Source organism: Lycorma delicatula, chromosome 3 (genome assembly GCF_047948215.1).
Source record: "Lycorma delicatula isolate Av1 chromosome 3, ASM4794821v1, whole genome shotgun sequence".
Classification (NCBI taxonomy): Eukaryota; Metazoa; Arthropoda; class Insecta; order Hemiptera; family Fulgoridae; genus Lycorma; species Lycorma delicatula.
Window position 1 is genome coordinate 27021915 of NC_134457.1, and position 15556 is coordinate 27037470.

At 28.8% G+C, this 15556-nt stretch overlaps 2 protein-coding genes across 4 annotated transcripts in view; one reads left to right on the top strand and one right to left on the bottom strand.

Annotated features, from left to right (window-relative positions):
• LOC142321479 (non-homologous end-joining factor 1-like) overlaps nt 1-8456 on the bottom strand; it is a 26142-nt gene extending 17686 nt beyond the window's left edge. For both annotated transcript variants that reach the window (XM_075359585.1, XM_075359584.1), the window contains exons 1-3: nt 8191-8456; nt 6329-6523; nt 3947-4085 (exon numbers count right to left, since the gene is read on the bottom strand). In XM_075359585.1, the coding sequence (XP_075215700.1) occupies nt 3947-4085; nt 6329-6523; nt 8191-8319 (463 nt within the window). In that variant the 5' untranslated portion in view covers nt 8320-8456. The remainder of the gene's footprint in view (nt 1-3946; nt 4086-6328; nt 6524-8190) is intronic.
• LOC142321480 (abl interactor 2-like) lies at nt 8444-11851 on the top strand. 2 transcript variants are annotated; one of them, XM_075359586.1, is made up of 3 exons: nt 8444-8532; nt 10742-10908; nt 11572-11851. In XM_075359586.1, the coding sequence occupies exons 1-3, from the start codon at nt 8508-8510 to the stop codon at nt 11620-11622; spliced, it is 243 nt and encodes an 80-aa protein (XP_075215701.1). In that variant the 5' UTR covers nt 8444-8507; the 3' UTR covers nt 11623-11851. The 2 variants fall into 2 exon arrangements, with proteins under 2 accessions (XP_075215701.1, XP_075215702.1); XM_075359587.1 differs by lacking the exon at nt 8444-8532 and adding an exon at nt 9152-9287.
• Nucleotides 11852-15556: the final 3705 nt, after the last annotated feature.

Below are 15556 nucleotides of genomic sequence, written 5' to 3' on the forward strand. Positions count from 1 at the left end.
CAATTCTCCTCCAGTCTTCCACTTACGGTTCAGGTCTCAATGCCATACCTGACTACTGGGAAGACTAATAGTAGTACTTGAAGCAGTCTCAGCTTTGCATTTCTTGTGATTGCCTTATTCTTCCAAATAAATGCCAATTTCAGCCAGTGAGCCTCCATCTTTATCTATTGTGGATCCTAAATATATGAAATGGTCCACCTTTTTGAACTCACACTGCGAATCACTGACTGGAAGATCGTTGGCTGTGTCTACAATTATAACTTTTGTTTTTCCAGTGTTTAACTTCAGCCCTAGCGTTTCATGTTCTTGCTGAACTTGGTTGAGGAACTCCTTCATTTCAACTTCAGAGCCTGCAAACAGGGTCATATCATCAGCAAACCTTAAGTTGGTTATACACTGCTCCTATTTGTATACCACCATGCCATTTTTTCAGGCTCTTCTGGGTGATATCGTCGCTGTAAATGTTGAATAAGACTGGGCAGAATATATCCCTGTGTCTAACCACTGAGCTGTTCTTTACATATAGATTCTGAATGACAGTAACAAGATTATCAGGAATGCCCATCAGTTTCAATACTTGCCACAGATCTTTCCACCTGACCAAGTCAAAGGGATTGCCATAATCTACAAGAGGATTGATGAACTCTCTGGCTTTCTCTATCAACTGTCTAATATTTAGAATTTGCTCATGTGTACTATTTTCTTTGAAAAATCTGGCTTGCTGTGCAGGAATTTCTCTATCTAGATAGTATCGTAGATGTTCATGCAATATATACAACAAAACTTTACTCGCATATGAAATCAGAGAAATGGCTCTATAATTTTCGCAGCGCTGCATGGGGCTTTTTTTATGTAGGAACTCCAAGATTGCCCACTTATCAGGCCATTTGCCGATTAACCATATGAATTTACAAATCTGGTGCATAGCTTTAACACCCAATTAAATGTGATTTGTTTTCATATTTCCTCTAACATAAGGAAATTACAATTTGAAAACAGAAATTGTTTAGATTAATCTTTCTTCATGATATTGTTGTACTAAAATGCATTGAAATAAATAAATTTCATCTAAATAAGTCCATTTCATATTATCACATAAGTTTTGAGGTCATGTAATGAATTTTTCGTTAAACAAAAAAGAAATAATTTTGAATTGGTAGATAATTCAATACATAGATCATATCAGGAATGGATAAATGTACTACTTCACAAACAAAAAAGGAACTATTACAATTTGCCTGGATGGATCAAAAGAAACTATGATAAAATCCTGATCATAACAAAGTAAATAAATGAAGATAATAAACAAACAAAAAAATATACAATAAACAAAACACATTCAGTAAGTGTTAATGAAAATTATTTAAGCACATATTTCTGTATTTGTTGAACAGAAATGCAGAAAATTCTAAGCTTCTTTAATTAGTATTTGAAAAATTCATAGAGAGTAAAAAAAAATCTTTTATTTAAATAAATTGGTGGAGGATTTTTTTAATGGTTTGGTAATTTATTAAAATTGGTAGAATTAGAATAAAGCCCTTCAGTTTTATAGAGGTGGATATTAATATTTTTTAAGAATAAGTTGTAAAACATAACTAAACACACAGTTATTAAATTGAATAAATTTAATTGAAATTTTAATAAATTTATTTAATTGAATAAAATATCATATAATAATCATACAACAGCTGAACCAAATTTAATGAAATTTGCAAATAAACCAAGTTTTAATAAAAACTTGGTTGAGATTTTATTCAGTTTTTGTTAGTAAAATTTTTTGAAACTATGGTTGGGTATTTCTTGGCCTAGTGATACATAAGAATGGAAATTAGATGAATGTTGTGTTTTTGATTAAGTTTTCTGTTCAGCAGTCTTATAAAGTTTACAACAGTTTGAATTAAAATTAAATATCATTCTTCATGATAAATATGAAGAATGGTAAACATTCATTTACAATGTATGCTCTTTAATAGGTTGTCATTAGGAAGGGCTATTGGCAAAAATGTTATCAAATAAAATGTTTCCTGTAAGAAAGTGAAATAATATTATTAATAAAGTTATATCTCATAACATTTATGAAATTTTTTTTATGAGGATACTATCATCTTATTAAAGAATACTTAAGTTAATAACATATAAAAATTATTTATCTGAATAAAATGATAGGAGAAAATGATGCCTGGTTTCTTAAATGAATTATTAGTTTATGAGCTAATATTAAAAAGAAAATCATAATTTATATTATTCAGGTACTGATTTATTAAATGTGCATGCTCAATTTACAGCTTATTTTGCAGTTTTTCAACAATCACCAGTCTTATTATATGCTAACAAAAAAAGTGTATTTATTCATTAAAAAAGGGAATAAAGGCCAACAAAAATGTTTTTATGTTTAAATAAATGTAATGATAATTATTTTTTTTAAATTATTTACATTAGTCTGTCTCCATTATTATGTATAAATATTTATATTCTTACTTTCTAACTGAAGATTGTGCGTGCATATGTTTGTTTGTATTTTTTTAAGATTAATAATTGAATTGCCTAATTTAATTTTTTTTATGAAAAATAAAGATAATAAACTAGATAAATTAATTCTATTATTGATAGTATTTAAGGTAATATTTTTAAGTAATACAATAAAACTTAGATATGATGTGTTAGTTTTAAATTTATAAATATTTTTTTACATTGAATATAATTCTTTTTATTAAAATAATTATTTAAATTAATGTTGAAGCTAAAATTTCTCTCATTTTTTATATTAAAAATAACTTTACTTTGTACATGGAGATATTCTTATACCCACAATATTGCATATAATTTGTACCAATAAGTTAATAACAAAATTGAATGCTGGAAGGGAAAACAAGCCATACTACCTGGGTTGAGATCTGAAAGGAGCCAATCCAACACTTTATCCAGTTTTTACAAAATGTATCAAAAACTAAAAATCTAGTAACAATGAATTTTTTTCTATTTAAACTATTATTATTATTATTTGTGGAAAGAGTGAGAGAAGTTTTTTAATTTTTTTTTTCACTATTTCTAATGGTCTTTGAAAGTTTCTTGATACACTTTCACCAGACTGCATTAGGGTTCTGATAGTACTCATAGGTGACAAAAGGACTGCTCGCTCTATTTATTAGAGACATATTTAATTGATTTATTATTTACTTTTCCTTTTTTAACAATAACATCTACCAATTACAACTGTTTTTAGCAATTGAAACATATAACTATAATAAATTATAATTAATTTGATAATGCTTGTAAACAAAACTACTAGGTTCGTGCTAAAATGTAGGCTTACTATGATAAAATCTAATATACAAATATTTCTTATTATTAAGGTTAAGAATTAATTGCTTGTGAACATTTATAATAGTATATCCTGCATCTGTACATTACATAAATTTGCGTATCACTAAATATCTGTTACAAACAATTATTCATGCTTTATTATTAAATTTTGATTATGATATTGAGAATATATTAGTTATAAATAAAATTATAAAATTAATGCTGTAATCATACTCATAAGCAATTATACTCTACACTATCATAGTTTACTTGCATCATAGTAGATTTTATTGATCATGATATGATTTGAAGAAGTAAGCCAATAATTCCATGTACACAACTGCTAAAAGTAAGAGAAAAATGACATAATTAGCTATATTATAATGAATATATTACAACTTTATGAAAGTCAATAAATTTCTTCTGAGAAATTTTTACGAAGTGAATTTTTTCTTGCCGTTAGTGCAAAAATGAAAGCCAGGTAGACTAGTAAACTACATAGGTTGGTTTCATTAAAATTAAATTTTATTGTAAAGATATTCAAAATTTAATAATCAGCTAAACTAGATTATTCTTTTTCTGTGAATTAAATTAATGAATTAATTTTTTAGTAATTATATACAGATTTAATAAAGGTACTGACGTCGAGATATTTTAGCTCCTTCCATTTTATATTCGTTAATCTCAGCATCTTTTTTTGCCAATAAATTAAATAACATTTTTTCTCTCGCTTGTAGCTCTTCAATCATTTGAATTAATGGAAAAGTTAAATGTTGACAAAGCTGTTAACAGAATAATTATATAAATTAATATATATATATTATATATATATATATATAAATAACATAATCAATCAAGATATTTTAATGAATTTTTTCAACAAAACCCATAAATAAAATCAGCTCACCGTCACAATCAATGTATAAATAAATATTTTATTTAGATCTATGTATAATTATACGTTATAGATCATATCAGGAATGAGTATGTATGCTACTCCATAGATAAAAAAGACCACCCCAGAGCTGCCTGGACGGATCAAGGAAATCTACCTTTGTTAGAGCAGTACCACAAAATATAAACTGGTTATAAAAAAGTCTGATTAGAGTCTTTATTAATACATAAAAATAACAAAAATATTGATTTAAATAAATAACATTCTAGAACGAATTAATGTAAATTATTTGAACACCTTAAACAAAAATTTCAGATTTTATATATTTTTTTGAAATATATCAGCAGAATGTTATTGATAATATAAACAAAAAAAAATTTCATTTTGTATAAATTGGTGGAAAGGTTTTTTAAATGGCTCAATAATTTATCAAATATCATAATGGAGGTATGATTAAGGGCCTTTCTTATATGATGAAAAATAATGTTTACATGTTAGTAGTTTCTTTGTTTGGTTTGCTAAAATAGAATATTGATAATTTTTTAGTTATACAGAAAGATTATTGTGAGAGGTGCTTGTAAAACTGATGCTGATTCAAAACATCAAAATAAACAAAAAAAAAATTCAGGTGTACAACAAATGCCCTCGCTTCATTTTTCTTGTTTCCACCATTTTGAGTTTTTTTCAATAAAAATCTGTATTATAAAAACAGACTGAGTTATTTTAATGAAATTTGATGTATATGTTTCCAAAACATCTACAAAATAATAAGTTCAAAATTTTACTTCTGAAAATTCTGAAATGGTGACCATTTAATTCTTTTAATTACAAATAGTTCCATAAGTATTAGTTTTATTAGATTAATTAGTAAATATTTTAGCTCTGTAAATATTACATTTTTATTAGATAACTTATTAAGCTTTCCATTATAAACAAAATTATACCTCATTTGTTCAAATCAATTGTTAAACAGCTGAGATAGGGCTGAAATTATTTGAATGGATCTTAAAAATTGTGCTGTCTACAATTTTGTGCCTGTTTTCATTTCCTTCACTAACTGAATTAAAATAACAATTTCTATTATTGTTATTATTATAACAATAATAGAATAACAATATACAAGAAGACACCTCCCTTTTATATGCCATCTTTTTTTATTTACTAAAATGATACATACTTTTAAATTATGATTTGACTGTCCTATTTTTTGTATCTTGCAAACATATTTTAATTTTTTTTAATAAGTCCTGAATGATAATATTATATTTCAGATTGTTATATATAAACATAATAAAAATTTAAGAATTATAACCGTAGTGTTTTATCAAGATGCTTCAAAATGGTTTGATTTTGTTGCAGACAAGTTTAATTTAATCATCCGACGAAAATTTATCAAGTCTAGAAATTTCTTGTTATGATTATATTAATAGACTAGTAAGCTTTATACATAAGCCTTATACATTATACATAAGCCTTTTCAGCTTAAGTATAATGTTAGCTTATGCTATAATGTCTCTTTGAAAAGCACAATGAAATAGTTGTGTCTTCTCTTGTTTAAAGTTAAATAGTTATGACCCAACTAGAGAATGATTTTTGATTGCTAATGTGTAATTTTCTAGTCTTTCAAAGTAATTTAAAAGACTTCACTAATTTCAGTGGTGGACAAGCTTTGAGCTTATGTTGTGAATTAATTCATCAAGCAAAAAAAAAAATTCAGGTGTAGTTACATTAATATCATTTGCAAAGAAGATAACAATGAATGATTTGAGATTTTAGGAAATCATTCATTAATAAATAATAAGAACAAGGAAGTTAGGTTATTTTTGTGTACCACATGTTAAAACATTTTATTATTCCTGATTTTCTGATTTTGAGAAAGACTGAAACGTTGGTGTTTTTCTTTAGTTTGAAAATTTTTCAATTTTTTTTTTTTAAATCAATCGGACTAACACTCATAAAAATGTTGTGTACCTGAGTTGGCTATTAAAAGTGATAGAAAAAAAGAAGTTGTTACTAAAAGCAATTTGTTATAACTGTAAAAAAAAAAACAACATTAATTTTGTTTTCAGAATAGTGAATAATGTTTAATAACAGAATTAATAAAATCATGTCTTTTTTTTATTTTTTTACCTTTTCAGGAGTAGTGAGAGTGAGGATGAACTGAAACTTGAAAATGATACCTTTCAAGTACGAGATGAAATTCAGCGTAAGTTGATTTCCAGTTTTTAAAAGTTCTTTCTTAATTTGTAATTGTTTCGGATCTATTAATTCAAATATTCTTTTAATAAGTATAACTGGTTCAGCTTCATAAAGTGGATTCATTTCCTACAAAAAGAAATAATAAATTAAAAACAACTAAAATAACATTTTACAGGAATTATCCCCACTTCATACATTTTTTGGTTGAATGGTTAAAAATTATTATTGTTCTAAATGATGTCTAATGACATTTAAGTAAACATATACATAGAGGGGGAAGTCAGATTTCTGATTACAGTTCACTTGATTTCAAACTACATGCAAGTTTTAAATTTATTTATTGTGGGGAAGAGAGTCTCAAAGTCTTGAATAATTACTAATAATTAAGGAAGAATCGTGATGTCTCATGCTGCAGCTGCATATATTTAGTTGACTATGTGTAGTTCTAAATGTATACTTTTTAAATCGTGCTTAAATGAGATTTCTGCTTATTTCTTTCTTTGTAACTGGTATTTATTCATTCGAAAATCTCAAAAGGCCATGAAATTGAAATTTTTGCCAGTAATCAAACCTGGGAATTTCATTGTAGCAAAAATGGAAACTTGAGAGGATGAGGAATAGTATGAATATGTTGAATCCAATTTGAGTTAGTTGATCTGCAGTAAAAAAAAACAGTATGTAGGAAGCATCTCTATACCAACCAATAGGGCTTACATATAGGCACTGTGGAACTGCCTATATATATATATATATATATATATATATATATATATATATATATATATATATGTGTGTGTGTGTGTGTGTGTGTGTTTGAGTTTGAGTCCTTTTTTCTTTATACTTATACAATATATAATCCTTAAGCTTAATGTAAGTAACCATCTCCCAGTTTATGAAAAAGATACAAAAATCTTTATATGGAACTATGCGCTTCACAGTTCCAGTGGTGTGGTGTTTGGGTGTTGTGCGCATGAGAGAGAGAGAGAGAGAGAGAGATAGATGTAATACAAAAGTATATGAAAGGAGTTGTTTATTTATTATAGGCTATAATGATATGATTTTCTTTGATATGATGTAATTATTTACAAAGATTATTTCTAAATACCACATATGCACCAACAACTAATATTCTTTTGAGCTTTGTAGGCCTACAAAACTACAAAATAAAACCATTAAATTGTACAAAAAAATACATATATGAATAAAGTGTTAAAGAAACTTGAATAAAAGTAATGCAATTATAATCATTATTAAATTTATTATAAAAAAACTATGAATATTACAGAGATATTAAGTTTGTACTATAATAAACATAAAATTAATTAAAATGTTAATTTGTACTGTATTTTATAAATGTAAAACATAAAATGATTTCATACAAGATAATTTATATAGTAGCTCAAATAATAAATTACAGTAGAATAAATAAATAAAAGATGAAATAAACAATAATTAAATGACAAATTTAAATAAATAAATAATAACAAAATTAAATGAATGTGGTAGAATAAACAGCAATAAATACAAGAAATATCATTTGGAGGTATTATTTTTGTAGCAACCAGTAGCAAGTGTTCTGCATACTGGGTTATAAGGGTGGTGTTGGCCAGGCAAGTAGAGGCAGCTTGTAGGGAGATTTGTATACAGTTTAGATTTATGTAAAATAATTATATATTTTAATCGATTTTTTTCTATGATTACATATTTTTAATTTAAATAGATTTACATATCAGTAATCAACATAAAATTGTTACGTTATCTATAAAATGAAAATACAAAATATAATTACTTACCTTACATCTTTCAAGTATTTGCTCCTCTGTTAATATTTCTGACCAAACTTTGCTGAAATCTGACAAAAGTATATCATATTTATTTTCAGTAACTGATGTTCGTATTATGAAATCTTTGTCATCAATCATAATTCTTTTCCCCTTTTTTACTCGACCAATATTATTTAAAACTGCACTCGAAACCGATAGTTCTTATAAATAGCGGTAGATGGTAGTACGACAAATATATTTATACATATATTGAGTGCGGTTATGTTCCGTTATACCAAATATTTTCGGTTAAACGTCCTTCTTTTGGTTAATAAAAATACATCTATATGGTTACTATGTATTATTATCAAGGTATGTAGTTTAAATTGCGAACAGAATTTATGTTTACGTAAAAGCATTCACTAATTGTATTTCTGATAGGAATAATCTGCATAGAAATCTACGAGTATTCGATTGCCTTCACCAATACAAATCGTTCATTATGTACTCTAGTGTTAGTTTGTGTTTTACTGTACGAAAAACTTAAAGCAAGTTTGATTTATTGTGTACTTATTTCATTTAATTAAATGTTTATTCTTGTTAGTGTAACCTAAGTGATTTCAACGTTAACGAGGTTATGTTTTTAAATTTTACACTACTTTGATTCCATACTCCAATCTGTAATTTTTTAATTATGTAAAAAACGTTAAGAAAATATTTTATAAATTATTTATTGTATACGTAAAGTTTTCGCTGAAAATTGGTTTGTTAACCGCATTCAGACACCAGTATCGCGTATTGTACTCAAGTATACGAAGACTACGTTATTCAAAAGAACACGTTTATACGTCATTAAACTTATGAAATAATTACTATTTGAAAAAGGATTGTTTTTGCTATCATCTATAATGGGTGTTGTTATTTTTTAATTAACCCTTTTGAAATTTAATACAATTTTGTTTTTGTATTTTGATTGTATCTAGTCCTTTGATGTGCAATAAAAATCTCTTGGTAGCAGCACATTGCCTTAAGGAATGTGCTTTTATCCCCGTTTCAAAGTAATGTCAGTGTCATAGAAGACAGATAATTGAACGTCCTAATAATGTGGGAAGATAACTTGTCAGCTGGTAAACAGTTTTAATTAATTAGGTTTTAAAACAATCGTAATGAGATGTAGCATTTTTTTACTGTACATAACGGTCTAATATATTATACAGCCGAAATTTAAAAACGAGGGAGTGGCCATGGGGTTAATGAATTAATTCACACCGGAATTTGTAAGATTCTCATATTTTTTAGGTGTAAATCATAAATATTGTTGGTTCACCGCCTGTCAAAACGTGCTGCTTGTATTTATGTAGATTGCCAATCGTTTTTTCTGCAGTTAATAAATTTTAGTGTTTATATGTAGTTTTACAACTTGGAATTTTATTTTGTTGAAAATGTTTGTGTAGTTGAAATATTGAAGCTTTTGTTAATACTGTGTGTGAGCTGCAGATAGTTATTTGAGATGTGGTTTAATATTATATTTATATGATGCAAGTATACATATATTCATTCAGCTCTTGATAAACCCTTGATCTGTAGTCATTTATCTTATGTATACATTTTGTTTGTTATGTCATTCCCTTATGAAACAATTTACCTCTCATTATTTCTGATGTGTTACCTTATTTTTTCCACTAATCTTCATTTGACTTATCTTTATATTTTTACTTTGAGAAACGTGTTTGTTTTTGTTTATTTATATTGCCCTCAATTCTTGTGTCTTAATTTAATTATTTTTTGATATTGTAAATTTTTTGTAATTATGAATAATGTGTTGGTTTACCTATGGTTATAATTATTAAATTCCTATAAAAATTTTATGTATTTATTGATTTTCTCATAACTTTAAAGTGCAATTTATCCTTTTTGTAATTATGCTAACATTAAATTAATTTTTACTGCCCTCTGTAAGTATAATTATTTAATGTATTCTTTCTTTAAATGTAGCCTGGTTACTTTGAGTTAATGTTATTACTTTTTTTTTTGTTGAGTTTTTCGTATGCCGTTTGTTAAGATTTAGTGAATTTGTCAGTTTATCATGTATCAATCTATTTGTTTATTCTATTTATCATGTTCCTTATTAACATTTATTTTGTATATATGAAAACATGATTGTGGTGGTTAATGAAAAAAAGTAGATCTTTAATATAGTAATCCATCCTTAAAAATGAAATATTGCATGCTTTTTTTGTACATACATAGTTAAGAATTATGTAGTAGATTGGTGTTTACATACTATATTGGTGTTTATTAATTATCTTCAATGTGTGCATTTGTATGCTCCTGTCTGTTTTTATTTGTGTGCTCTTGAGTAACATTTGATGCCAGCTTATTGGAGTGAATATTATCTTATTTAGTTAATACATTTTACTTGCTTCTATAAACACAGTTACTATTCTATTATTTTTAGCTGTCATTAACTGAAATTTGTGACTCACTGCTCTGTTTTTTCATTATTTGATTCTTTAGAATAGAATCTTTGTTTTAATACTTTGTGCTATTTTTAATTGGAGTCATTTAAAATATTTTACAGGAACCGTTGATCCCAATAGGGAGTCCGGTTTAGGAAGTGATTCTGACAATATGGCAGAATTGGCAGCGTTGTTAAATACTGAAATACCAGAAGGTCAGAATAGCTTATCGGACAGCCATACAAATTTAGAAAGAGTTGCTGAATATTGCGAAGGAAATTATTTTCAAGTACGTTTTCTAATTAAACTATTAGTTTTATTTATGTTACTTTACTTCATAGTTCAGTTTGTGTAAATTATATTGTGTGTTTGTTAGTTACCTGAGTTATTGTGGTTACTGTTATTAATACTGCTGATTGTTTAAAAGCTCAGCCCACTTAAAACCATATGCTTTTCTTCTCAGGAGCATTTGTTATTGTATAAAGCCAGTTCCAGTGCCTACGCCAGAGAGGGTAATTTCAAACAAAACTATCATGAGCTGAATCATCATGAGCTATTCAGCAAATAAGAAATTGGTCTGTCCATAAAGAATTCAAAATTAAAAAAAGTACCCCTTTTGTGTCATCCTTCTTGTGCTGCATAGTTCTATGAATTCTTTAGCAACTCTTATGACGTATTTTTTTTATCTTGAGTGACATTGTTTTTACTTTTCTTGAGAAGTGTTTTGAAAAACAATATGACAAATCTTTTTTTTCCCAAATTCTGTTTAATACTTTTGCAGAGATCTCTTCTTTCGTAGAAGAGATTTTTTTTATATAAAGATAATTTAAAACTTGAACTATAGATGTTAAGTATTGGTTATCAATATAAAATAAATATCTCTGTTTTTTATTAAAGTAGAGATATAAAAAAATTATGAAATTCATGAACTATTTTACTAATATGATTCCAGGAAGTGTTTCAACAGAAGAAAATTAAAAATTTGCTGGGAGCTTTGTATTAAGATGTATGGTGGAGTGTGTTGAGAAGGATAAGTGCCAGAATAACATGTTAGTATGTATATACTATGTCAGTAAATTAAAATCTCTATTATTTACCATGGCATGATAACATGTCATGCCGTACATAGTCATCGGAAAACAAAAAATATAAAAATAATTATACAGAGTGACTTACGGGAAACGGACAGTTTTCAAATGAGCATTACAAAGTTAATTTACAAAATAATATTATTTTATTGCTACACAAATAAAGGTAAAAACATTCTGTTTTATTAAAAATAATCATTTTATGAAAATTATTACACTCATGTGGTGGTCATCCATTTTAATGCAGATTTCCAGCCTCTTTAGAAAATCATCCTTATCTCGCATCAACATGTCTTGTTCAGTCAACTGCACCTCTTCCATAATTGCATCTTTCAAGTTTATTAAATTACTGGGTTTGTGAGCATAAACACGTTCATTCAAATATCTCCATATGAAATAGTCACAGGAGGACAAATCTAGTGATCTTGGCGGCCATAGTAAGTTACCAAAATGGGAAATCAGCTAGCCATGAAACATGTTTCTCACAACTACCATTGATGTGCAGGCAGTGTGCGCTATGGCACCATCCTGTTGGAAATAAATGTTTCTCATGTTTAATCCTTGCCTCTGTAGTTCTGGTCCAAGAAATGTATTCAATATATGTACAAAGTGTTGTGAGTTCACTGTCAATGTAACGCCATTTTAGTAAAATTTTCCTCACACAATCACGGCTCATGTTGTTCTCGTGCATGTCTGCGTGCAGATCGACTTTGACTCCTGATTAATGCCGCTCTCACTCTGGCAATGTTTTTGGGCATCCTTATGGTTCTTGGAGGGCCTGGTGGCTTTTTCTTTGTTATTGTTCCTGTTGTTCTGAACGCCTCAATCCACCTTAACAACATGTTTTTGCATGGAACTGTGCCATTCCGATGTTGTTGAAGTGATGACAAAAGATCCGCTGTGTTGTGACAATAGACTAATTATTTTGAATATAAGTATCGTACATGAAAACATGATACTGTATCGTTCACTTCTCCATTATGACTGTAACGGTAGGCCATGCTCAATTGAATTACTTAACCTCAATCTCCCCATCACCTGTAACAAAAATGCACTGGCTGTTCAAAAAAAATTCGTTTCCTGTAAGTCACCTTGTACATTGTACATACACGGGGTCTGTTCGAGAAAATAACCAAACTTTATTTTATTAATCTTTGTTATTAATTTTACAGATTATCGGTCTTTGTCCCCTTCAAAGAACTGCTCTCTCCCATTCACACACTTTTCCCAGCAGTGTTTCGATTTGGAGAAGCAGTTCTAGATAGCTTCATTTGAAATAGCCTTTAATCTTCGTGATGAATTTCCTTTGATGTCATCAGTAGTCTCAAAACAGCATCCTTTCTCACTGATTTTAATCGGAAATGAAAAGAAATCGCTAGGAACCAGGTCTGGTGAGTAGGGAGGCTAAGGGAGGACAGTCATCTGATTTTTGGGAAAAAACTGACGAATTGACAAAGCTGAGTGTGCAGGCGCATTGTCATGGTGAAGGAACCATGAGTTGTCTTGCCACAACTGCAGTTTCTTTGAGATTTTTTTCACATAACTGTTGTAAAATACCACGAGAGTATGCACAGTTCACTCGCTGTTTTATCTTGAGGTAAGAATTCAAAATGCACAATTCCATTAAAATTGAAAAAAAAAGAGAGCATCACTTTGACATTGGATTGAGACCGACTTGCTTTTTTGGAGCGTGGAGATCCTTTGCTGATTCATCGTGATGATTGAACTTTTGTCTCAATTTTGTAGCTGTAAACCCGGCTTTTGGTTTCTGTTACGATCTCTTGCATGAATGTTTCATCGTCATCGAGCTTATCCAAGATGTCAACAAATGTCCACTTGATGTTCTTTCTGCTGTTTGGTCATCAAACGAGGAACAAACTTTGCTGCAACTCGATGCACGTTCAATTTTTCAGTCAAAATGTCACGGCATGTCCAACTGAGATGCTATCTCATCTTCAAGTTCTCTGACAATCGATCGGCGATTTGCACGCACCATATCATTGATTTTCTGAACGCGGGTGTCATCAGTTGAAGTCAAAGGCTAACCTAATTGAGGGTCATCTTCAATCGACTGACAACCGTTTTAAATTGTGAAAACATTCGTAACATTGTGTACGACCTAGAGAATCATCTCCATAAGCTTGATTCAAAACTTGAAACATTTCTGTGAAAGTTTTCCCCAGTTTTACGCAAAATTTTACATTGTATCCTTACTCTTTTTTTCTTGAAAATCGAACATTATAAAAATCACTACTAACACTTAAACTTGTTGCATTCAAATAATAATCGCACGAAAACTAAAGTAGATATCAACAATCCAAGAACAGTGGTTACAGAGGAGGTTATGCAAAACAGTGCTGTCAACTGCATGTCGCTAAATATCTCTTGTGTTTATTAAAAATGTTCAGTTATTTTCTAAACAGACCTCGTAGATGCACACGCACGTATGCGTGCTTCTGAGTATTGATTTTATTTGGTTTATAATTATTTTGATGATTATTGTAGTTAAGAAATAAAATTATTTGTTTTTTATTTATTAACTAATTATTTTTCATAAGCCAAGAAATATTAATAGGCTATTGTAGTTACAGATGACCGCTTCTACACGACAGCCAATCAGAGCGCAGCATTCTGATCACATAACTAAGCCACTCGCACTTTATTTTAGAGAACAATTTACATATTATGCAGCCTTGTAGGCAAATTCACATTTTCACACTTCTGCGAGCGTCATTAACGATTCTTTAACGGGATTCCCTAATCTTTTACAACGGTCTGATTCTTGGAATCCCCCATCTTGCGTTTGTAATGTGTTTATTATAGCCTGTCGATGACGTCAGGGAATTCTTATTGTATACAGCTGTTAAGTATTCACTATAAAATTAAAAAAACGCGACCTTGATAATAAATTTATCTGTACGTAGGTCATTCATTATACAGACAGACCGGTCGAACCAAAACCCTTGCCATTACGTTCAGTTTCATCTAGTGTTCGCTTTCCTTCCACGATATGCGTTTGTATTAGAATATTATCATTTGCGCTATTCTCATCCCCTTCTGCCCTGTAAAATCTTTATCGCCCGAGTTAATAAGACCGACTTTAATTTCACCTCGGTAATCAGCATCGACCGTGCCCGGCGAATTCACAATGTAATGCCATAGCTCATCGCCATATCCGACTTAGGTCTTATTTGTGCTTCGTACTTTTTAGGCGACGTATATCGTTGCCTAAATAATCGCAATGCCGGTTGCGATTATTTTTATTTCACCGGTTTTGAAAATCGTTTCGATTGTTGAAATTAAATCTAAACCGGCGCTTTGTTCGGTAGCATATTTAGGAAAATCAACGAAATTATTCAATTTCTTAATTTTAAAAACTTCCATTTCCAAATATTTATACTGAAAAAGAAATAAATACAAAACAAATAATTTATGAGTGTAAAAAAAAAAACAAAAAATAAAAATTTCTACATTTTATTCTTGCGCTTTATCACTTCACCCGTCAGCGGAGAATATGCGATTGCATTATCGTAAATTAATAAACAATACGCTACTGTATTTGGTTTAAAATTCTCTTCCGCTTCAACTTTTAATTTTTAAATCGATTACACCAATTTTTACGGATTCATTTTGATGCGAGCAATCGATCGCATATAAAGGAGATTTGGTTTTGTAATCGGAAAACGTGTACGGTGAATCTATTTTTATAATATGATTTTTGAAAATTAATAAACATTCTATACATCTTCGCTTGATTCCCCTGTAAATCTTCATACGGATATTTGTTTGAATTAATCATTACACAAATATTTTTAACGTTACAAGAATCGAATTCTGACGCGTCCTTCA